The 23,769-nt window shown below is 36.8% G+C and overlaps 1 protein-coding gene across 1 annotated transcript; it reads left to right on the top strand.

The window, feature by feature from the left end:
• The first annotated feature begins 1,148 nt into the window (after positions 1 to 1,148).
• LOC135688920 (uncharacterized) lies at positions 1,149 to 23,038 on the top strand. Its single transcript, XM_065205983.2, has 19 exons — positions 1,149 to 1,307; positions 2,879 to 3,141; positions 3,745 to 3,985; positions 4,645 to 4,741; positions 5,956 to 6,105; positions 6,790 to 6,880; positions 7,289 to 7,530; positions 8,693 to 11,203; positions 12,235 to 12,595; positions 13,619 to 13,761; positions 14,308 to 14,777; positions 15,237 to 15,470; positions 16,233 to 16,299; positions 17,328 to 17,435; positions 18,277 to 18,496; positions 19,242 to 19,435; positions 20,076 to 20,205; positions 21,378 to 21,627; positions 22,201 to 23,038. Exons 2-19 carry the CDS (start codon positions 2,901 to 2,903, stop codon positions 22,250 to 22,252), a joined length of 5,802 nt encoding a protein of 1,933 aa, XP_065062055.1. The 5' UTR covers positions 1,149 to 1,307; positions 2,879 to 2,900; the 3' UTR covers positions 22,253 to 23,038.
• Positions 23,039 to 23,769: the final 731 nt, after the last annotated feature.

Genomic DNA, 23,769 nt, shown 5'->3' with positions numbered 1-23,769 from the left:
ATATTTAAGAAACTAGCTTTATAATCGTGTTGTCTGGATTCTCTGACCTGGTTTTTTCTATAATGGAAATGCAATTGTTTAAAATACTCTCAATTCATTTTCACATTTTAATTGATAATTACTTGATTTCTCAGCCCTCTTGCCTGGTTATCCTATTGATCCAGCAATAAGAGTCTTGGTACCCTAGCATTAAAAGTTTCGTTTCCAAGGATCATCTAGCTTCCAAGTTTCGTTCACTTCACAAACTTGTGGTTTCCATTCAATCAATCTGTGTTTCGAGTTGCAGGGGGCGACATGAGGTCGCTAGGCATTGATAGGAAAGGAGTCTATTCAAACAAAGTCAACTTGGATATACAAGAATCAGAACGGACTGGTGATACCATGGTGAATAAATCATTCTCAGGTTGGCTGAATTGCAAATTGAAATGTCAGCTGATGAGTATTGCTGAGTTGTTCGTTGTTATAACAACGCTAGAACCAATTTGGTTACCAGTTTTCCAAAACGTTTTTTTATCTTCTTTTTTCATTGCTATAATGTGTCCATTGGCTTCTAGCTCTGAGATAAAAACAGGATTAAAACTTGTTCTAAACATTCATATATATTGTACCCCAGCAAAATATAAGAGCGTGGGGAGGTACTGTCATCGAATCATATTTTTTGTTAGCATATTTTTATTTAGACTACGGAAAGTGGCCATGACCCTGAAAATTTCTTTCAGGAAACACTTCCATTTAGGCACATGCAAAACTTTTTTGAAAGGCTCACTACGAAGTGGACAATATATTTTGAATAGAAACATAGATACCAGTTTCTAATATATTTTGAATTTTTTTATAGATAAAAAGAGTAAGAACAGGGGGGAGAGGTGCAATGTACATCGATTGTAAATCTTTTGATTCTAAAATTTAAGATTGCGGTTCTTTGAAATACAGAAATTGATGTTGAGTTGCTGCATTTTTTCTCGTACAGTAGCAACTTGTCTTGGATTTGGTATAAGATATTTATATAAGATAAGATATTGGCATATTCGATGTTCGCAGTATGTGAAAAGGTATGAAGTTATCCCCCGAAAAAGCTTGTTTGTCACGATGAAGGGAAAATTGAACGGAAGTGAGGCACCATCTTCTTACCTGGATACGAGGTAAGGTCCTGCGCAAACTCAAATCGCCATCACAAAGTTACCCGAGGACGTGTTGTGATTCCGACACGGAAAAATTAATCGTACTGTTATTTAGAGATAATAACTGGAACAAAAAATGGATAAAAGAACAATAAAAATATATTAAAACAGTCCCAGACGGAGAAGGTGAGAAAATTATCGAAAAGTTGTGTTTATGAATTAAGTATAATGTCTTATGAGATGTGCGCGGTTCACTCAGGCCGATATACCACAATTGCTTTCGTATGACAGAACATTCTGTTCAAGTTAAAATGATCCTTTCGTGTTTTAATTAGTATCTGTTTTACAATTTATTTTTAAAAATCTTTAAAGAAATGGCAGCTAATAAGGTCAAAGGTATTATTTCTGTTAACATTCTACACTCGACTCGCGTTTACGTGACATCTAAAGCTGCTGATAAATTCCTTGCTAATAATTTGCATATCTAGTATATCAAAATCCCCAATTAGAAATTCGAGCTACGGGTATATGCCAGCAGCGTAATCTGATATGGGACTATGGGTAGTTATTTTGTTATTAAAATTTGTTGAGGAAAAACATCTGATATGTGTGGGTCTTCTAGGGTAATTATTTTATTATTAAAATTTGGGGAGAAACATGCTGATCAGCTGGAAGAATCACGTTGTTTTGATCAAATCATCAAGTTTTGCTTTCACTGACAATTAACCTAAGTAAAACTAGTCTTTATAAAAACTAGTAAACTGGTCTGGAAGAGCAAAGTTCATCTAGGATTTGAGAGAACTGCTTTCTTTGTTTCTCAGCAATGTTTATTTTGTTTCCAAAAATTGATGCGTCAGTGGAAAGCAAAGACCTATACTGTTGTCAATCATAGAAAACATTTATATTATGCTCGCTAGAAAATACTGTTCAGAGTACTACAGACTTTAATAGCTAAGCTAAGAAAGAATGTTTTACAAAAAATTAACTCCAGTAACTCTCTTGAAAGTTTTTGAACTTTTAAATTCCTCAGCAAGTTAGAATTTTTTTTGAATTTTTAAAAATGTAGAACTTTGTGTGCTAGATTATTGCTATTGAAATGGATTTTTTGATAACATATATGTATACCTTCTTGTTTGGTTAGAATAAGTGTTTTGTTACAGAGGGCCCTCTATTCTTGATAAGCTTAGCATTGATAAGCCCCTCCATAATAACTTATCCCGCATTAATTTGTCTTTCTATAAAATGTAACTTATCTTTTACTTTCTATTTTATTTGAAAATTATGGGCTATATTTTGCAATGGTATCATTGTTCTGTTTCTAGAATTTTTGTTTTGTTTTATTTTGCTATACTTTTTGTTAGTTATTTCTAGTAAGTTTTTATATTGAAAAGTAAAGGCCAGGCCAAAGATAAATCAGATTGGTATGATATGGGTAAGCAGTACCATCTGAAACTGAAACTGAATTTCAAATACAGTAGCAGGTGTGAAATGACAAGGTTATATATCAAATAAACTGATTAGGCCTAATTTGATATCTTGTTTTGTTGGTAATCTTTGTATGAGGATAATGACAAGTTTCTTTTATACAGTGCTCTGAACAGAAATTAAGGTATAGACTCACTGAGGTCTAGGCTCACAATTTTCTAAGAATTATATTGGATGCTGTGTTTTAACAAAGAAATATTTCTTGTTAGATATGTGTTCTCGCCAGTTCTGTACATATTTTTTTTATTTAATTGTTGATTTTTCCAATACAGAGGGAGTGAAAAATCTTGGGGAATGGAGTGGCTCTCTTACTCAAGAAACAACCAGGAAATGGTTGATAAGTTCACACGTCTGGGGATAATTGAATCTAGTGAAGTTGAGAGAGCTTTTAGATGTGTCTCCAGAGCTGCCTTTGTCCCAGATGACCTTATTGAAGATGCATTTAAAGATACACCTCTTCGAGGCAGCCATCATGTGCATCTGTCAGCCCCACACATGTATGCAGCAATATTTGAAGAGCTTGAACTTGATGTTGGTAAGTCACATCTGTTTTTGAATTTGGTATTGCTGTCATCAGAATGATAGTTAAGCTTTTTTTCAATAGTCAGTCAATGATTATTTAAAAAGACAACTACATATATATTTATAATTTAGGCATTTGATAATGTAGATATGTCAGTCATTTGTGAATTATAAACCTTTTAGTTGCTATATGTTTCTGTTCAATGAAAATCATCCATCAAATCCAGGTTTTTCTACATTTTTAAACCAATTGTTTGCTGCCATTTTCTTTCTTGCTGCGCTGTATAATCAGGGCTATAGAAAGTCGGGACCAATTTGATGGTTATGCCAATTTTTATAAACTCACTTATCATCTATGTTTTATGTGCTTTGCATTTCTTATTGATTCTTACAGAACTATAGTGGATAATATTTAGAATACTGACAAAATTGAAAAATAGAACACAATGCATATATATTTTAAGAAAAATTTTAGATTAGTAAGTGTTTATGCAGTTAATTTTAAACTAATATATTTTTTTAAGAGACAACTCTTTGGTAGGCTTATTTCTTTGTTTCTATACAAATTTATTTTTTATTAGTTGAAGTTTACATCTATATATTTTTTCACAAACAGGTATGTCATTCTTGAATGTTGGCAGTGGAACTGGGTATTTTTCAACTTTGGCTGGATACATAGTTAAAAAGGATGGCATCAACCATGGTATTGAGCTACACGAGGACCTTGTCAATTTTGCCAATGAAAGGGTGACAAACTTTCTACAAAATGGCCCCCCTGATGCAAAAGATATTTGCCCACCTGTGTTTATATGTGGAAATGCTTGTAGGCTTGATGCTGAACAAATGAAATATGATAGGCAAGTATAATCCCTTTTTGTGGCATTGTAAATTATTCCTGTAGCTCATAATACAGTTTTAACTGTCTCTCAAAGTTTTAAATGCCAGAGTCAAATGCACAGCAATTTTCCTTATGAAATAAAAGCCAAAGGAAACTGATTATCGAATGGATCAAGCCCAGTTGCTTCCACACAATGGAAGCATTGTTGCTGTTATCAATGACATGAAATGTTCTTGAACATTTTATGTTTATCATCTTTGAATTGTGTCTTTGAATTTTGATTGTCAGATCATTCTCATTTTTTCTGATTCCATCTTTTAAAACAACATGTCATGCCAAAAACCTTTTGTCTCAAAGCGAATATTAAGATAGAGTCCCCATTTGAGTTGGAATCCACATTTTTCTGTTTGACTGGAAGAAAATATCTTCCGTTTGTCAAGGCCCCTGACAGCAGGAGAGGTGGGGTGGTCATGACCCCTCATTTTTTGCATAACAAGAAAACTTTTTTGCAAAATATTTTGTTATGATTTGTAAATTTGCCCTTGGTATCCTCACTTTCCAACTTGAGTCCGAGCTTATGTTTATAATAGTCCAAATACATATCCAAATATGAAAAAACCAAATATACAGGTTAAAAGTTGATTGGAAATGTAAGTTTCATGTTTTTGTCTTTTAAAGGCTTTATTGTGGAGCTGCTTGTTCACAGTCGATTGTCAAGTTCTTTCTCAAAATGGTCAAAGTTGGCGGATTTTTAATTGCACCAGTTGGATTCAGGGTAAAACACTTGTTTCTGTCTATGTTTTTTTCATGGGATATAATGAACCATATGACTTCTTCGAATTTGCAGGTCAACTTTATTTTAAAACTAGAGTGAAAATGCTTGTTTCAATGTAAACCATGTAAGTACCCTATTTTTAGCAAATTCCCATTAACAAATCAGGCAAAAAGTGGTGAGAATTTCCACCCTCAAAACCAAGTTTTTTGTTGATGTTGCTGGTAACTTCGGTAGGCAGGAGGAGAGTACCTAGCCTGCATATGTGTGTTTTACACAGTAGGTGTCTTTGGGATTGCAACTTGGGTTAGGGTTAGTGTTAGGGCTAGGGTTAGGGTTAGGGTTAGGGTTAGGGTTAGGGTTAGGGTAAGGGTAAGGGTTAGTGCATGTTGTGCAAAGCAAAGCATGTTTTTGTGTAGGGGTGAATGTCCACCAGTGCTACTGTTCATAATTGAGGGAAAATATAACTTGAGAGGTAATTGGAAAGAGATGTAATGCTAGGATATTGTGTTTTGATGCTCTTTATAGTTTCTGCCGACTAAATTCTTGAATACATTAGCAAATGATTTTGTTCAAATCAGACAAATTTTCTGCACATTTAATGCTAGATAAAAGTTAGGGATCTGAATGTCGTGTATTTTATCACACTCTATATTTTTTCATAGTGGTAAATTAATTTCACTTGCAATCTTTTCTGGTAATTTTTTGGGCCTTATCCGCAAGCAACTTAATTTAAACAAAGAGAGGTTGAATTGCTGAAGCATACCCTGAAATACATAACAAACACAAGTCATATGAATCGTACTGTTGATCATCATTAAGTTTGTACGGGATCTCCATGCACCCATGTCAGTACATATGGGTAATCGGTGATTTTTAATCTTTATTTTGACTGTTGAGTTATGTTCTATCCACACATAATGCGCGTTTTTGACCTTGTGTACGGCGAAACCTTAATTCCAAACACCCTCAAACCACAGATAATTTCCCAAAATTTTTTCCATGCTTTTAAAGCCTGTAGAAGTAATCTCCAAGTGACATCTCCCTTATAAGGATCATATTTCGTCCACATATAAACAAGACATTTTCTTGAACATATTCCGATGGCCCATTCTGAACAAAATAAGCGTTAGCATGCGAATTAAATGGCTACACTTTTCAATGCCATCGCAGAGTCTTAAAATACATTATGATCCTCTATTTTCATTTTTGCCTAGCTTTTGAAACTAAAGCGTGTTTCACTCAAAGAAGGGCGGCAATCAGTGATTAATGACGTCTCATTTGCTCCACTCGTCCTTGCTACTCCAGAAGAGATGAAATTACCAAAGCTGCACTTTCCCAACACAAGTGACAAGAAAATAAAAAAGGTTTGATTGTGTTTTTAATATCGCAATTAGACAACAGACTACACTGTAAACTGGTCTGTTGCAGATTGTTGGTTGATAATTTGTGATATAGGGGTCGAAGGAGGGGGGTCTAAGGAGGGCGGTCGCCCCCAATATTTTGGAAGACGTAGTGTTATGAAAAAATAGACTTGCCCCCAATATTTGATCAATCCCCCCCTCCCCCAGCAACGTGTCTACAATATTTCCGTCACTGCCCTTTGATAGAAAGGTCATATTTTTAGCAATTTTTTAATTTGAATGTGAAGGATCAAAACCTGGAGTTAGTTAGATATGATATCGTAAAGGTTGCATATCAATGCGTAGAAATAATCTTTACTTATATTTACTTCAGCCTACAAAATTCTAATATGACGTCACATCCTACATTGAAATATCATTATGAACAGCATTATTGTGTTTCAGTTTCAACTTTGCAGGCAAATGACTCTGCATGAGAATACTGTGACCCTGCCATAGCCTAACATGTGAATCAAGCAACTTTTTTTGTTATAACAGATAATGTCACAGGAATATTGTCAGTTTTTCTTTACTCCAACCAAGTCTCTTTCTGTTTGGATTTTTCCACCAAGGCTCAAATCTTTCGATTTCATTCTAGTGCTAGTCTTTTATAATACAACAAACAATTTCATGTTTTACTCATTTTAGAGCTCTATTGTTTGTGACGTCAATTTTCCAGTCAGCAAAACTCCTGGGAGGAAGTTGCTGGCGAAGCTCCGAGCGTTCCAGGAGGCAATGGGTAAGTGAATATGGTTTATGATAGAATGAATCGCTGAGAGTCACTAAAGCTAAATGTTAAGAAGACATAGGTTAACACAAAACATAGATTAATCGACCATTTTTCAACCAGTGTCTATGAATTAGCCCTTCTTCCTTTGGAAAATGCCAGAAAGGTCTTCAAATTTTCCTCAATGAACAGAAGAGTAATTCTAGATCTTGGCGTCTTTCTTTAATTTCTCAAGTTACCACTGGCTGTCCTCATTTCCTTTTTGGTCGTGCGTCTAATCTACTATGTTTTTTACGAAACTTAACCTTTTCGTGTCACGATTTGATTCAGGTTACTGCTTGAAATACATTAGATTTCCAAATAAAAAGGCCTTCAACTGCCAATTTTCCCAATTAATTATATATTGAGTTTTTATTTTAGCGTGTCTACAAACTGGAAGACCGTTGCCAATGCCATACTGTTACGTGCCTTGTTTTGACGACCTTGCAAGGTCAAAGGCTAGGGCAAAGAGGGCTAAAGGTCACGGCTCTTTTCAAGTACCAGCAACTGCCACATCCTCAGAGCAAGAGCATGACGCAGTCGACACACAGATCGACTTTTTCACTAAAGATCAAGTTGTTGCAGGATCGCTCGGAATGGATGTGTCACTGGGTGGACCACAGGTAATACAGTAGTATTTTTGCTGGTTGATAATTTAAGTGAATATATACAGGGGGTGGTGGTAGTTGTCGGTTTGCGAGAAAAAGCAGGGCTGCCGAGAAATTTTGGAGGCCCCCCGGGGAAAAACCAGAAGACTAGGCCCCAAGAAAATTTGTGCGACCACATCCTTTAGATTAACTTAAATTGGTTCGTTAGTTCAAAATGTTCTACTATTTGCAAGCATAACTTTGGTACTTTTGATTAATTCCATTTTAAAACCGGATTCCATTACTTTATGAAGCCCCTCTATTTCAGCTCTAAGTTATTCTTCGCACAATAAATTGGAGTTAAATCGTCTATGTGTCGCACTCGCAAGGCCCAACCTATCTGACCTAGAGACATGTTGCAACTCTAACCTACTGAAGGAGAAAGTAGAAAAGATTTTTACTTAAGCTCCAAGGGTTTTTATCGATAACTAATGGGTCTGTTAAACATGGGGGTACTAAATTGACACCACTTCTCCAGACAATATTCAGTCTTCTCCATCTAATAAAATATACTTTTCCATGGTCTGTTGTGTAGAGATCTGTACACAACCACATGACACCTTCATGCTTCGGCGAGAAGAACAGGACAGGTCAGTCCTGAGTCGCAACTCCAAGCTTTACGCTTAACGCGATTATGATGCATGCAACTGCTCTTCACCCTTGTGAACAAGTTTTGCCAGATGATTCGAAAAAGCAGGAAACAGGGGCGGATTTTAGCTACAAGAATTCTTTTTTTGTTAGATAAACTGAATTTTGGTTGAGACGGTTCAAACGTGCCTGGGAAACCGTTGAAACGCCACTTTTGAAAATGAAGTTTTTTACTTCAAGATTAAGAGGATATGAAGAGAACTGCACTGAATTTCTGCATAAATTTTATTTCTACCAAAAACTGACAGGTTTTTACCAAATCAGAGCATAATTTCATCAGGGGGATGTCGCACCTCCCACAGTCCCCGGTAAATCTAATGGTGGACACTTGGTCAAGTAACGTTTTCCCATTACTATAAAACAAAATACCATTGTCTTCTTAAATAATTGGGGGCAACCCCCCTCAGCTGTCTGTCACTGGGCAAATCTGCTACCATGACTGTTGTACGCCATGCTAGAATATTAATCCTTGACTTCTGCTCTCTTTTAGGAAGAGTCATCTAGACGGTCCGACGCATGTGCATCGGGGTGCAGGCAGCGATCTGAATTCGATTATGAGCGACTTTCAGCAGACAAAACCTGGCTTGAAGTCGTTGAGCATTATTACTCAGTTTGTGCTACTACTGAAACCAGGAAAAATGAATGCACAAACATCAAAATGGAGCGAACAGATGAGCAACTGACATTCAAAAAATACGCGAAACAAATGGGCCTAATACCGTCTCGTAGCCGCAAGAGAGTAAGTGTTGGTGAGTCGAAGGGGGATGCCCCTGTTTTTGAAGAAGTAGCCAATGATATTGTCGAGAATCTCCTTGAAGAGGTAATATGTCAAGTTGATGATAACGACCTTGCTGAAGATTTCCTGGCTGCTGTTACGGGAACTGGACCCTATTCGAACGGAGATGTACGACGTAGAAGCTCTGTTGCGAGGGCGATAATTCTCGATAATTTGCCTCGTTTACGAGCTTTCGCCGGGGAATCTGGAGGGTTGTCGCAGACTTTGCAGGGGCTGATACGCAATTTCAATTCATCTGAAGACAATACAAAGGAGCCAAGCGAGCGATCGCATGACAACGCCGAAATGTTGGACTGTAAAGATTCGACGCCACGTGATGCGTGTTTACGAAACGTACATACGTTTGTCAACAGCGTTATAGCCGATATCGATAAACAAATTCTTCACGACATCGTTCAGGACAGTGACATTGGAAACTGCTTGGAAACGGAAGAGATTCCAGATTTACCAGTTGAGGTTAGGCTGAGTTATTCTCAAAGTGCAGAAAACGAAGCAAATAATGTACCCGATTGCAGCAGCGGGGCCCTATCAGCATCGAGTGATCTTGATCGAGTTGTTCCGGGTCTGCCTGACCCAATATCAGCAAGTTCCAAAAAAGAATGCTTTCTAGATACCAGCGACAAAGCAAAAACTAGCGAGGCTTGTTTACAAAGCTGTAATTCTGAATTGGGAAGTAATGGCTCTCTTTTTAAAGGTCCATATTCTTCTAGCAAAGGAGAGGAAGCAAATACTTTGAATCTCAACTCCAGCATAGTATATGTTAAGCGAGAAACCTCGGGCTATTTCGATTCTAAGGATACTGCTGCAAGCTGCGAAAGGTCTGTTACTAGTGACCATAACAAGCTTTTGTCTTCTTTCGTTGTCGAGGAGCAGAAACCTCGGCCTAACGCAGATAGACCCTTATTATTGGAACAGAAAAGTGCACTTATGAAAATGAAGGCTCCCCTAGAGTCCTTCACTGAATTGTCAAAACTTTGTGATGTTAGTCGACCAAATGTGGAGGAGGTAAACACACCTGTTTCTAATGCCAAAGCATCAAAATCGTTTGGCATCCATGAAAACCCGTTTCGAGACAAGTTTGGATACCATGGTAAAAATGATGGCGATTTTTCATCCAGTGATACTTCTTCTTGCTGTTGTTCCAAATTTCAGTTAAACTTTTGTTTAGAAAAATCATCTGAAAGTACTCCAAATAAATGTCCAGCCCATATCAGGCCGTTGTCGTCTTGCAATATGGGATTTAGCAACGATTCCACAGATAGCATCCCTTACTCGTGCTGTCCTTCCTCGTGTGGTGAAATGCAATGTAACGTTCACAGCATGGGATATTCGTTAGGTAGCAGTCCAGAAAAACAGTGCATGCATTTCAGTGTATTTGGCTCAGAAAGTAGTAACTACAGTAGTGAATTACTGGATGCCTCGGATTCAGTTTCAGCGTCCTTTAATTCACATGTGGATGTGTTTGGAGAGCCAACAGGGTGCTCTAATCGAGACCGAGGCTGTAGCCCTAGTGCTGGGAATGGCTCATCTACTAGAAGCAGTGTCTGCTTAGACGGGAAATTTCAAGGTGGCTTTGAAAGGGGAGAGGTCTGTGGTGCCTCTTCTAGCTTACTGCTCCGTAGAAGCTCAGATTTGAAGTCTGCGGAGGCACACCAGGAGGTTCCATGTGCGTCTCCTAGAACAGACAGTGTGAATGACAGTATTGGTGATAATGTAGCATTGAATTTATCAACTATAGATAAAAGCTCTGTTAGCAAGGACAGTTGTCTGGCAACAGGCTCAGAATTAGACACAAACTGCTCGCTTTTTGCTAGTACTCCTTTGCACAAAAGGTACTCAAATGGGCCTGAGAGTATACCCTACGCACCTGATCAGTCCACCACCGATTTGCAAAATAATGAAACACAAATCAGCACCAATGAAACACACTCGGTTTCAACAGACTCAGTCGAAACAGACGCCAAAAGCAATACAGCGACGGAGCAGGCAAAAGGACTAGGACTAGATTCGTTTTTTATGACGTCATATACACCGTCGTTCAAGAAGAAGCGGAAGCCAAGGAAGTCTTTTACAAGCGTCAAAATGGACGTATCATCAAGCAAAGTGTTGCGTTGTTTGCCAGGAAAAGAATGGGGGCTGCAGCATGACAAAGAGTTGATTCTTTATTTGTCACGAAAGGAGAAAGCATCCAGTCACGTGGCCTTTGTAAGTATAAACTGCTTTTGTAACTAATACTTTTTTGATGCTTTTTGTAACAATTTCAGAATTACATGTAGACGTTTTGTGTGCCCTTATGAAAGCTGTCAAATGCAAGTGCTTAGCAACAAGTATTATCGTGACAAAATTTGTAAGTGTTTTGAATGGTCTTTAACAAAGCTAAAATTTATTATTAAAGTCACTTGTAAGATGTGATTCTGATAGTTTACCCTCTGTAAATGGAAATGACATTTGTTGCAATTGCAAGTTTCATTATATTTTATTATGTAATTTTGTTGAATTTTTAAGTAAAATTGGGTAGTGTTTTGTGGCCCCATTTGTAGCTAAATGTATTATTGTATGAATTGCTTTCCTATGTTTATCGGCGAGTTGTTATCCATCCTCATTACCAGGGGTAACCTACTGAGCTGTTTACAGGATTTTAATTATGATTGTTTAAGCCAAATGTGACATAAAAGTGGCTTTTCACCAGATTATGCAACTAACTAAAGCCTATAAAGGTTTTCAGTGCTGTGCTCATTTGTTAAATGATATATGGATGCTGCCCGAAGCTGTATGTGTTATAAACAAAACGTTGCGGGTTCGAGGTTTAGGTGGCTCTAGGATGCAAAGTTCATACACGTGTGTTTATTTAGTTAAACGTATAGTTATAGGATAATATTAAAGATTGCCTGCTTGAAGACGATATCCATATTGCATTGAAATAGACCTGTTTTTGAAACAGTAAATTTCTACATAATTTTATAAGAATGTGTTGTGAGAAGTAAATTGTGATTAGGTTAGGGGCCATCCTGGCTTAGGTATCAATATTATATATTGCAGTGGTATCATCTGGTATGGCATTAAGTAGAGAAATGCTCAAATCTGTCGTTCTTTTTGTTACTTTTAGCAGTTATTAAAGTCAGTTATAATCGAAAAATGAATCATTCGTTGCTAATATCATTTTAATGCCATGTATTGTGTAAGTAGGCAATATTTTCACTACAGCTAATCAAATAACTTCTTTGTTCAATTTACAGAGCAACTGCTGCCCAAATATCATCAACCCAAAATGCTTTTCGAACACTGACCTCATTCAGTACAAGCGAATTTGCTCCTACCCAGCGGATGTCTTAGTACGACGTGGCATAGTTCTCAGACGCCTCGCAGAGGTTCTTGATTCCGTCATGAGTGTCCTAGTGGGACCGTCCTTGTTACGAGACCAATTCAAAACTCCTAACGACGAAGAGTACCCCCTGAAGTCATTGAGCGAAGCTTCGTTTGAGTCAACGGGAATACCGTTTGACTTCAAATTCGGAGAGGAAAAAGATGACGGGGGTGGCAAGTCGAACGAGAACAGCAACGGGACGCATAGTATTAAGGCGAAAAATTCAACTAAAGGTGAGGAGCATTTCATTTGTTTTCGTATCTTAGAATTAGAATATTCCTGGAATTAAGAAGTCATTCAATGGAGAGTGAATAGAGCAACTGTGCTCTTAAAAGGAATGGTAAGTACCTGAGACCAAGGTATCACATAATTGCTTTTATTTTGATCATTGCGAAATGTTATGAATCTTTCTTAATACCAAATACTGACTTCTTTCCCTATCTTCTTACCGCTGCTTATTGTTTTGAGCACACTTCTTACAAGAGCATCACTCCCCTAAATCCCTTCTTTGTTGTACCACGCAAAAACCCTTGTTTGTTGATAGAACTATCCCCTTAAATGATACGAGAAGTAACATATTGATTCGTGAAATTTCCCCAGCTTTCGGAAAGAAACACTTCGCTTGTCATGTACTTGACTATATATACCTTCCTAGTATCAGCAAATACTTGATTTTAAAGCTTTTTAAATCAAAGTCTGCAAATCAAAATAAGAGGGAGCTTTATAACTTTTGAGGCGTATAATTTTTTGGCAAAGGTTCTTAATAGATTTTCAGAACTGGCCAAAAACTTTTTTCAAAATAGATATTTTTTATCGCTAAAATTTAAAAACTGAGCTCATAGTCAGAAATATAATGGCTATTTTACAATATCTTTCAAAATGCAAGCTACAGTTCTTTGAAGTTACAGTCAAATCCAGTTTGAGAATTCCTAATTGAAACTTTGTTTTGTTTTTGTGGAACTGTTTATCGCAATACTTTCATTCAGCAGAGTATTTGTCTGTCCCATAACAAGTTCCCAGAAAGAATGCTATTTTTTGCAGCCATGGTCTGTTGAGAGTCGATTCTATTCAACTCTCACCATACCCTTCCCGGCTTCTTGATGCACCACGAATAATTATCCATCCTTTACTCCGTTAATTTCTCTACTATCAGCTGCTTTCGTTCCTTGCTGTATTGAATAGTAGCTGCTAACAACACTGGTTTTATAGTGATGTTTTGGCGATTTTTGATCAGTTATATGTCTTCTTCATTTAAGATTTAATGGAGACGATGACAAACATGATGTCACAAGAGCTAGAAAACATCAGAAAGCAGAAAGAAATTGTTCGTGCCAAATTGAACCTTTATGATAACTTGAACGCTGAGTATAACGAGCAGCTCAGGCTGATTAAAGAACAGGTAAATGAACCAAAGATGTGACGCAATTCAAATGTATTATAAAAAAATTATTCAGTCTAGGGCACACAAGGCCGACGTAAATGTTGCCGACGTAGTTGCTGGGTATTTAAGCCAGAAGCATTTGATCAATTTTGATATTGGTTTTTGTATAACGTGAGCTGTAAGGTGTACATAGAAGTGAGATATCTACCTTTTAAATTTCAAGCTCTTATTGTTGTTTAAAAAATCCCTTACCTGATATCGATTAATACTTGTCATGAATTACTGCTAAATAATAGCAGGATAATATTTGTCATGAATTAATAGCTGGATAATTAGAAATAGATGACAGTAAAGTTTTGTTATAGAAGATAGCACCACAATTCAGCCAGGTAAAGTTTTCTAGGAATAATGATTTCTCTTGTTTGCTAGGTTAACAACCACATAATTCACGGTTATGCATCAGTTTAAAGGGTACTTTGTTTCTTGTCTGTTATGTATTGCCATTTTTTCCTTGTTAAATATTGTCACTAACCAATCTTTAAATTTACGGCTTGACCTTCTTAGGTTGGCCTTGTGGAGGAGCAGCATCAGCTTTTACAAACTAGACTGCGAATGAAAGGTGCGGAGGAGGATATGAGCCAGACTTTGGTACAAACAGAAAAAATGATACAAGAGCGGAAGATCCACAAAAAGCAGTTGACAGAGCAGCTGGAGGCAATAAAAAAGGAGCGAGCAGTGAAGCTTGCGGAGCATGAGTCTCTGCTAGAGATTTACCGGCAACTGACAGGTCTTGAAAATGGCCTTGTGGAGGAGCGTAATTCATCACTCAAGATGGGCACGCGTTATCTGGAGAATGCAAACGGAAAGCTAAATCAGTTTGCTAAGTGTGTGAAGCAATCAAACGAAATTGTGAATCAACTAACAGCTTTGAATGAAGGAGGCTCCAAAGAAATGGCTAGTATGACGTCATCCGATATTGTAAGCGATGAAGTAGCAGATACTGGGAAAACAGCACCCGATTGCAGAAAATATCGGTAGGTTTTTTTAAATGGTGTAACATTCTTTGTTTACCTGAAACTTTCAAAGAGTTGTTGTTGAGGAGATGCAGCTCGCCACAAACTGGTAGTAATTGCGGACCGACCGGTTTTCACCTTCATGTTGTGCTAAATTTTATCGCTGCTGTGCTGGAGCAGTGGTTTTATGTAATAGTAAAAGATTTTATATCTCTGATTGTAAAGAACGATTGCTGTTGATGGCATGCAATGCTGTCACAGGACGTGGCACTTGGGTAAACCACCAATTTATGGGTAGGGGAAACAACAATGATGATGAAAAAATGACTTTAAAAATAAAGACCATTAACCATTAAGAGAGGATGACGATTGCTGTTAACCACTCAAATAGCTTGATACTGTCACAAATTGTCAATTAGCATTTATATTTAGCCTGATTTCTGAAGACCCAAAGGTAAAATATAATGTTTACCATTCTAGGTATCACCCACATCTTCTGCTCGCCAAGAGCCGTTTTCTATTCCCCCTGACTTCAAAGAGACTTACCATCATCAAAGATTTGTTGAGAATGTCAGAGACTGACGCATTGCATCCCTGTTTCGTTGCACGAATTGACAGACGTGTACCTTTGAAAGAGAGACACAAGTATCCCCCGTCCAACACCGTATTCATGCAATTATACAATACTCTAAAGAACAAAGAACTGAATTTTAGGTATGTAAAAATTTTCATTCTTCATGTCAACGGTATCCTGTTGGGTGATGTGACGTAACAGACCTTTCGCAATGAAAAAAACCAAATAGGAGCGAAGGTTCCACTGGTTCATTTGTAGTAAAATAGGAACAAAGGTCCATTGGTATTTTTGTAGTAAAATACTACTATTTGTATAATAGACTAGAACACGACTAGAGTATTCTATACAGCTTGGGGTATTCCTTTAAGATTCATTATGCATTTGTTTGTTATGTGCTCTGTATCTCTTATTATTATGCTGCATTTAAGACCATAATTGCTAGTATAACAACCGGGCACTTTTACAACCGGAGCGTATCGAATAATGTTGCATGTCCGGATAGGAAGACTGGATATAAGGGTTGGTATGCCGTTTAAGCTATAGGCACCTAACCAGGATCATATGGTAAGAGGTTACTCCGGTCGTTCTCTACTGTGACGAATTTACATGGAATGAATTTGTATGTGAGCACACTAAACTGGTCAGATAACAGCGATATAAAAGATGCAAAAGAACTTAAGTTTTAATGGTTTTAACCAATTTATTCCAGTTCTTTAAATCAACGTTTTGTAATAGCGTGGCTATTATTCTCTGTAGAAAATGTTCAAGCAAGGCTGAATGATCCGAAACTTATGCTCGTATCTATTTGTTTAGTTCACATAATGGAATCATGAAAACAAGTAAATGCTTGATGAAAGTATTTGATTGAGATTCTTTCATTAAAAGCTTCTTTTTTATCTTAGAAATGTGAAACGAAATTTTGAAAAGCTATGGGAAGTAAAATTTATTGGCGAAGGAATAATTGATCAGGTGAGATGTTTTGCCATTTTATTTCTAGAACAAAGTCTTTGCTATGAAATGTTTCTAAAAAGCTTGTATCGAGCTTCAACCCTCATTTGCCACATTTAATTGCTTTTTACTCTGTTCATGCTCGTCAGCTTTGAAGTATTTTTGAGACGACGTGAAAGAAAACGTGCTGAATGTTTATTTATACCTGGCCTATAATTGAGCTTAGAGGAAAAGCCATTGAAGCACATCAACATGCATTCAACTTGACTGGTGACAAGGCAAGGGCTGACTGGAATGCAGTTCTAGCAATAAATTTAGGGTTACTTTATGGGCGAAAAAACCTCATCTTATATTCAAAGCTTTTCATTTGATGCTTTTTTTTGAACGTCATTATTGCATTTCTGCATACACTTTTTCTTTGTCTTCCATGATATGTCTTTTGTTTCGTTGAGTACGAGTTGTTATCGTGTTATCTTCTCGGAATATTTTACACGCTACTATCAATCTTTGCAATTACGAATTTAACAGCCAACTCAATAATCCGCGGTGTGATTTGGAACCTTTGCTTCAAGGACTCCAACAATTTATAATTTTTATCTGTAATACCTTATCGAGAGAGATTTTAGTGAGAAAGGCTTTAGCGAGAGAGTTTTCCTGTGTTTTTAGAAGTTGTATTCCAAACCTTACACTTAGAACAGAAAGTTTTTTTGGGATCTGAGTTACATATATTTAAGGCTATTCAACTGAAATCAATATGGGAGTGTTCATATTTCGAAGAGAAATTTAATTGCTAAGGAAGATTTCGTCAGCTAGAATGATTGATCAGGAATCCAACAGAAAAATAATTATAAAGCACAGGTAATCTGAATCCAGTAAATATATGGGACGTAAATCATCTATCAACCAGTTTCTTCCCAACCATTTATTCGGCCAACATGCATTTCAAATGTTGCCTATCTCAAAGACATTTTTTGCTGATGTCAAATGAATCGAAAAAGGGGAAGCTTTCAATTCCTGAATACTTTATCATAACTTTTTTAATTCCTTAGGGTGGCGGATTTCGTGATAGCTTGGCGGAGATCGCAGATGAACTTTGCCCAGCCTCGCCAGAAATAAAAGAGTGTCTCCAGTTATTCATTAAAAGCCCCAATCAGCAGGTAGGATAAATCTTTTTGTCGTTGAAAATAACAAATGTTAATCTCATCATTGCTTCAATATTTCGATATTACAATTTAACGTCAGTTTTGACGAACTGTTCTCGACAGAGCTGCAAAAAATATTTTCCTTTCTGGAAACCTTGGAGACAGGACAAAAATTTTTCGGTGAGGTGAAAGTATTGTGTACTGAAGCTCTACAAATAGTAGGCACAAATTTTTACTCAAGGGCTTCTAATTTATTTGGTCTAGATAAAATTCTCATTAAAATATTGTAATTTGGTTGTTTATTGCATTTTTTTGGTCTTTATGATTTGTTAACCAAATGGCGATATGTTTGGTTTGTTGGCTGGCAGAAAACCTCAACATAGGTGGTGCTTTCCACAATTATTTGGTGTTTGGAACAGGGGGGTAGCAAGAGGTTAGGCAGGGGGCCTGGGTCATTAATGAATGGTGACGTCTCATATTTTGTGATATTTGACAAATGAATTATATAGTTTTTGTAAAGGTTTAAAAACGCGACAATTTTTTATTTGATGCAAGCTACAACCTTCAGACATTAAGCCCGCATTTGTGTAAACTTTGATCTGCCAAGCCAAAAATTTTTTTTGGAATCTAGTTCCCAGGATCCGATACTTTTGCAGCTCTGGTTCTCGAATTACTTCCTACAAGTTTCTGTCATTATTTTTCCTATCTGCTTTAATTTCTTCGTTGTTAAGTCGATTTTTAAGGATTTTTTATATCAATCACTTCAGGTATTGCGAGCCTAACTGTTTGCTAATGCAGTGCTACAAATCTCTTTATCCGTTAGAAGACTTAAATTCAGAAAATTCCTTCATTTCAGAACGAGACCGGTGATCACAGGGATGCATACCTACCCAACCCATCTTGCAAGGATTTTCACTTATACACGTGGATAGGCAAACTGATAGGGGCAGCATTTCGAACAGACGAAACACTTCCATTGGCCTTCCCTCCGTTTATCTGGAAGCTGTTGATTGGAGAGGACGTCACGTGGGCTAACGACTACATTGGAGTTGACCAGGCGATTGTTCGAGTGACTGGTATGGAGTTTTATAATTACCTATAGCAGCCCCATTTTTATGACAGCCCTTCTTTTCTATAGGACACCCCCTTTTTGACAGCAAGGTTTATAAATCAATTTCTATGTATATTCTTTTGGGCTTAGGATCTTAAGAGGTCCTATCGAAACGTATAAACAATGTTATTGCCTATTTTGCCAATTTTATCCGCACTACTTGATGAATCCATACTATTGTACTAGTTACTACAGATCAGTTTTTTTCATGCAGTCCTTTTAAGATTTGCCTTTATAGTAAAATGCCTTCCACTTATTGCAAAAGTTCTGAATGCTCTTCACAAAGCCCTTCTATTTTCTGTTATCGTGAGCAAACAATAAACCTCATTAATACATGAGTCAAACTCACAAATAGCCATCATATGTCTCGATCTGTAGCCTTTCAAAATCACAAAATCATATTTCAAAATCAGTTATCTAAATCATATTTGAAGTAGAAATCTAAAAGGCTATTTTTACTTGAGAGCTACAGTAATAGTAAATAATGTTTGCTAGTCCATAATACAATACCCCTTGTAATATATGTACAGCTTTGATAACGCTCAACTGAGAAACAATGGATTTATTAATTCTTAGCTTTTGTATGATTTGTGTTACTGATTGTTACTAGTAGTTACTACTCGAAACTGTCTTGGCTAACTTATCTTGCTTCAGCCTTAGTTCTCATTATTTGCTGGACAAACGAATAAAGCCTGGTTTTTTTGTTGTAGATGGTATTGAATTGCTTGATGAAGAGTCATATAAAGAAATTTATAAACCTGAGCAGTTTTTTTCGGTGCATTTAAGTAATGGTGCCGTGAAAGACTTGATTGCAAATGGATTAGAAAAGATTGTTGAACCGAAGGATAGAAGCAAATATGCTACGCTTGTTAGAAAAGCAAGAATGCTGGAATCTGTGAAACAGGTGGGGATATTTTCTTTTCCAGTTCATCTAAATAGGCCTTCTCTATAGGGGGTCATTTGGTTTCGGCGTGATCGCTGTAGTTTCATGTGATATCGGCATCCGTTGTTGACAACTTGCTATTGACGGAAGCTGTTTTGTTAATCAGTACGAGGCAACTTTATGTGACCAGTTCCAGGTCAACCAATAGCATTGCAGTCATGAAAACCGTGACTCTGCGTTTTTGGGTATACCCTCTCCTTTTATCACGACCCGATATAATTAAGAAAGACTGTTGTGGATTTCGTGCTTCAGGTCCATATCTTGGCAGGATTTGAGGCAATGCATGGTGAAATGTCTTGAGATCGTGTCTGAAAGCAAAATACATGAAAGAAGTACATTGTTATGAATAATACCGATATAGAGCATCATGAATGCCTTGACTGCAGCTAGATAGATAAAAAAGGTCACCTGTAACAAATGTGCGCAAGAAACGAACGCGTAAAGAGAGGACAATAGAGGAAAACTGTCAAATAGCCATAAGACGTAATTTGATACGTAAAGCAGAAATAAAACAGAATGTCAAATCTTCTCGATATTCTTTGCCTTGCCTTAACCTCGCAGTTATGTTATAGCCAAATAACCTGCAACGTCGCTTTTCTAGGTCAAAGCGATGCGAAATGGACTGATCACAGTTGTTCCAGACGCACTGCTATCGTGTTTGACATGGCAGGACTTTGAGCGCGGTGTCTGCGGATCACCAGATATCACTGTCGCTGACCTCAAGGCAAACTGTAAGTGCCTTTTCCATTTTTGTATTTTCGAGGGATTAGTAAGTATGTCCGCTATAGGAGGTCTGATTGCGGCCTAATGCGCCCTTTTTGCTCTGATATTCGTTTAACCGCATCCGACGTTCGTTGATCGTGATATTTTTTGCCATTACCGCCATTGCAGCGATCCAGTTAATCGTTAATCCCATTCAAATTAGGCCAACTCTGCGCAGTCGCAAAATGAATACTTGTTTTTTACAAACTGCAACACTTCATAGTGAAAATTGTTAGTTACTTCATACAATGCCAAAATCAATAGTGTAAAACGTTACCCTTTGCAATTTCTTATATCACAAGTTTTAAAACTAAAATAATCTCTACTCAAACAGCACATAGCCTTGCATTTTTAGAAAAAAAATTGACGAAAAACATTTATGAATCAAAACTTACTGTTAATCCGCAGTGCACAATCTGCTTTGGGTTTCTGTGAATGTGTTTTCAGATCACATGATATGACGAGTTTCCAGGCTATCCGCCCAATTACAGTCATTCTTTTCTGGTACATAATTTTGTCTGTTCCATACAGCAAAAATAATTATCATGCGGTTGAAAGTGTCTAGTGGTTGAAACAAGCAGAAATTATAATTTAAGTAAAATTTGTTTGTCAGCCCTCTCTGAAAACATACAGATAAATGCTTGCAAGTTTTATTCGAATAGCAATAGTTTGCCAATAGTGAGCTGAAAATTGATTTTAAAGGGAACCTGTTTTCTAGGCTTCTTTTCATAACCAAGAATTCCCCTTCTTACAACGATTTCATTTGTTTGTACAGTTTACACATACAGATTACACGTAAGTTGCCCGATGATCGCATTAAGCGTGAAACTTGGAGTAGCAACTTAGAACCGTCTTGTTCTATACACCAAAGGCGTGTTAAACTCGGAGTAGCAACTTAGAACCGTCTTGTTCTATACACCAAAGGCGTGTAGAACTCGGAGTACCATCTTAGAACTGTCCTCCACTATACACCAAATAGCCTATCCACCAAAGGCGTGTAGAACTCGGAGTACCATCTTAGAACTGTCCTCCTCTATACACCAAATAGCCTGTACAGCTCTGCCTATCGAGCATTTTATGACACACTGGTAATCAATATTTTACTACTTTTTCTGTCATGAGCTTTTCAATTTCTGTTAAGGTCGCTACGAACTCGATCTTTCGCCGGCTGTCGATTGCGTCGCATTCCTATGGGAGGCTCTAGCCTCGTTTACAAGTGAAGAAAGAAGTAGGTTTGTGCGATTTGTAACTGGTAGAAAACGTTTGCCATCGCCGTTTTTCATATCGCGATCGTTGGCCGACGAGAACAGTCTTCCAACTGCCAGCACCTGTGGAAGTAACTTGTTTCTTCCCAATTACACAAACGCAAAAGTTGCAGCAGAAAAGTTAAGGTGAGAAATAATTCTCTTTTCATTAATTTTTTAAAGCCATTGTACATTCAATTACCTTGTTTTTGTAGACTTCGTAAATAATACGATAATATAAAATTTTCTGCCTCATAAGTTTGAAAATTTTCGCAATCTGCATTTGTTTAGCTTCCAGCTTCCAGTTTTCGGGGATTTAGAATGTTTCAGATTCATATATTTTTGAGTATATTTGTTAATCATATTTGACTTTAGACAAGGCCATCGTTGACAAAAAGCATTTAAAATCCAGTGAACGAGCTATTGTCACTCAATATTCTTGATGCAATTTCACCAGTTTTACAGGTATTTGATATTAGAGGAACATTCCAATTTAGGTCAGCATAACATTTGAGAATCACTAGGAAGACACTCAACAGAACAAGCGTTTTGGAAATATGCTCTGCAGCGTAGAATGTGAATAACACCCTAAGACAAACAGACCTTTAAAGAGACCTTAAATTGTCTGATTTTTGTTGGTCCGTGAGACTAGCAGTATTAAAGAGTTTTCATTAAGTATGCTGTTGTGAAAATTCATTAAAGTTATCATTTGCATCGTAGATATGCTATCAATAACTGCGTCTCAATCGATACCGACACTAGTCCTTGGTAAATCGAGAGCCTTTACGTTGACAAACAGCTTGGCGATGAGAAGAATGTGCCTGTTATTGGACCATCGCTATGTTTTGTAGCTATACCAATTTGTCCTTTGGTGGAAAGGCGTTCAGTGCAAAACACTTCGGTAGAAGTATGTGAGTTTTAGAAACAATTTTTTCAATGATTAGTCTTGAGTATAGAACTGCTTGAATTATTTCAAATTCCTAGTTAAATAGTTGTTCTTTTTGCAACTCTTTGATATTTTGTCATAATTAACGATTTACGCTCAGAGTTGTTTACGTTTTGTTAAGAACGAACCCGTCTTGAGATTACAATAGCTAATTTAGACTTCATATTTTAACATATGTTTCGTTACGTCGGCTTTGCTCGTTCAGAATAACAGCAAGTCTTTCACGTTAACATATTCACCTTCTCTTGTTGTTTTAAAAGCTTTCTTATTTAGGTGTAAGATGATATAGGAAAATCTTTGTTGTTAAAGATAAACATTATTTGCCTCCTTGTCCACAACAGCAATAACAGCTATGCTAGGCCCCATAAAAACTTGTTGCTTTCCTTCTGTGTTTAACTGATACGCCATGCAATGAAATAATTCTGCGTGCATGTACCAATTCAAAGTTATGATCTGAACTAGGACTTTAGTTCATTAAAAGAACAATATTCATTATACAGATAAGTGTATATTCTTTTATTGAGTATTGTGTTTGTTCTGCTTTCATTTTGAATGTCAATTCCGAACATCAAAGGATAATAATTTTTGAAATATCTAACTTGTCGTAAATAATCTTGTTACTGTTTCCAACACTGAAATAGAAGACAAGCACTTTTAGAAATTGGGAAAAGGGGGAGGGGGAAACTTTAAAGGAATTGTATAACAGTAAATTAGTAATGAAATCGTTTAAGGTGGTTTTAAAATTGTTGACAATATTAGGAAGCATTTTGACCTCAGCTTAAAGCATTACGAGATGAATCACAATTTTCGAAAAAATGCCATTTAAGAAGGATCGAAATTTGAAACAAAGTAAGGCTGTAGGCTTAGAAAAATCGGCATTTTTTTAAAAAAATCCTTTCTTTTGAAAACACGGTTTAAATCGCTTTTATTGGGTCACATTAAAGAAGACTTCAATTTCGATTCTTAAGGCTATAGACTAGAAAAGTTAGGCTTTAGACTAAAAATGCAAGGCTGTATGCTAAAAAATCATCCATTTTTCAAAAAACATTTGTTCTCAAAACAAGTTGACTTGCTTCCAAGTAAAAAAAAAACTAGAATTGCATTTAATTCAGTAAGAATGGTTTTGTTAACAAGAAACAACTTTAAAAAGCGCCTTACAGTAGTCAAAAAGAACTAGAATTTCGTTTATTCAACGGGAAGAAGTTGTTTTTTGGGCGAAGAAGCGACTTTAGAGAGGGGCAGATTTTTGATAAAAAAAGTAAGGCTATAGGCTTTGAAAAATCATCGAAATTTTTGAAAAACTTTTTGCTCTCAAAACAAGTTAACTTGCCTCATAATTGTCA

Source organism: Rhopilema esculentum, chromosome 9 (assembly GCF_057945365.1).
Source record: "Rhopilema esculentum isolate cy_ngs chromosome 9, ASM5794536v1, whole genome shotgun sequence".
Classification (NCBI taxonomy): domain Eukaryota; kingdom Metazoa; phylum Cnidaria; class Scyphozoa; order Rhizostomeae; family Rhizostomatidae; genus Rhopilema; species Rhopilema esculentum.
Note: the sequence above shows the minus strand (reverse complement) of the source record. Positions and strands in the feature narration are given on the sequence as shown.

Coding starts and splice junctions, on each gene's coding strand:
- LOC135688920 (XM_065205983.2), top strand. CDS start 2,901: ATGGAGTGGCTCTCTTACTCAAGAAACAACCAGGAAATGGTTGATAAG. Junction 15,471..16,232: donor AACAAAGAACTGAATTTTAG/GTATGTAAAAAT, acceptor TTTTTATCTTAG/AAATGTGAAACGAAATTTTG. Junction 19,436..20,075: donor TGCTGGAATCTGTGAAACAG/GTGGGGATATTT, acceptor TCGCTTTTCTAG/GTCAAAGCGATGCGAAATGG.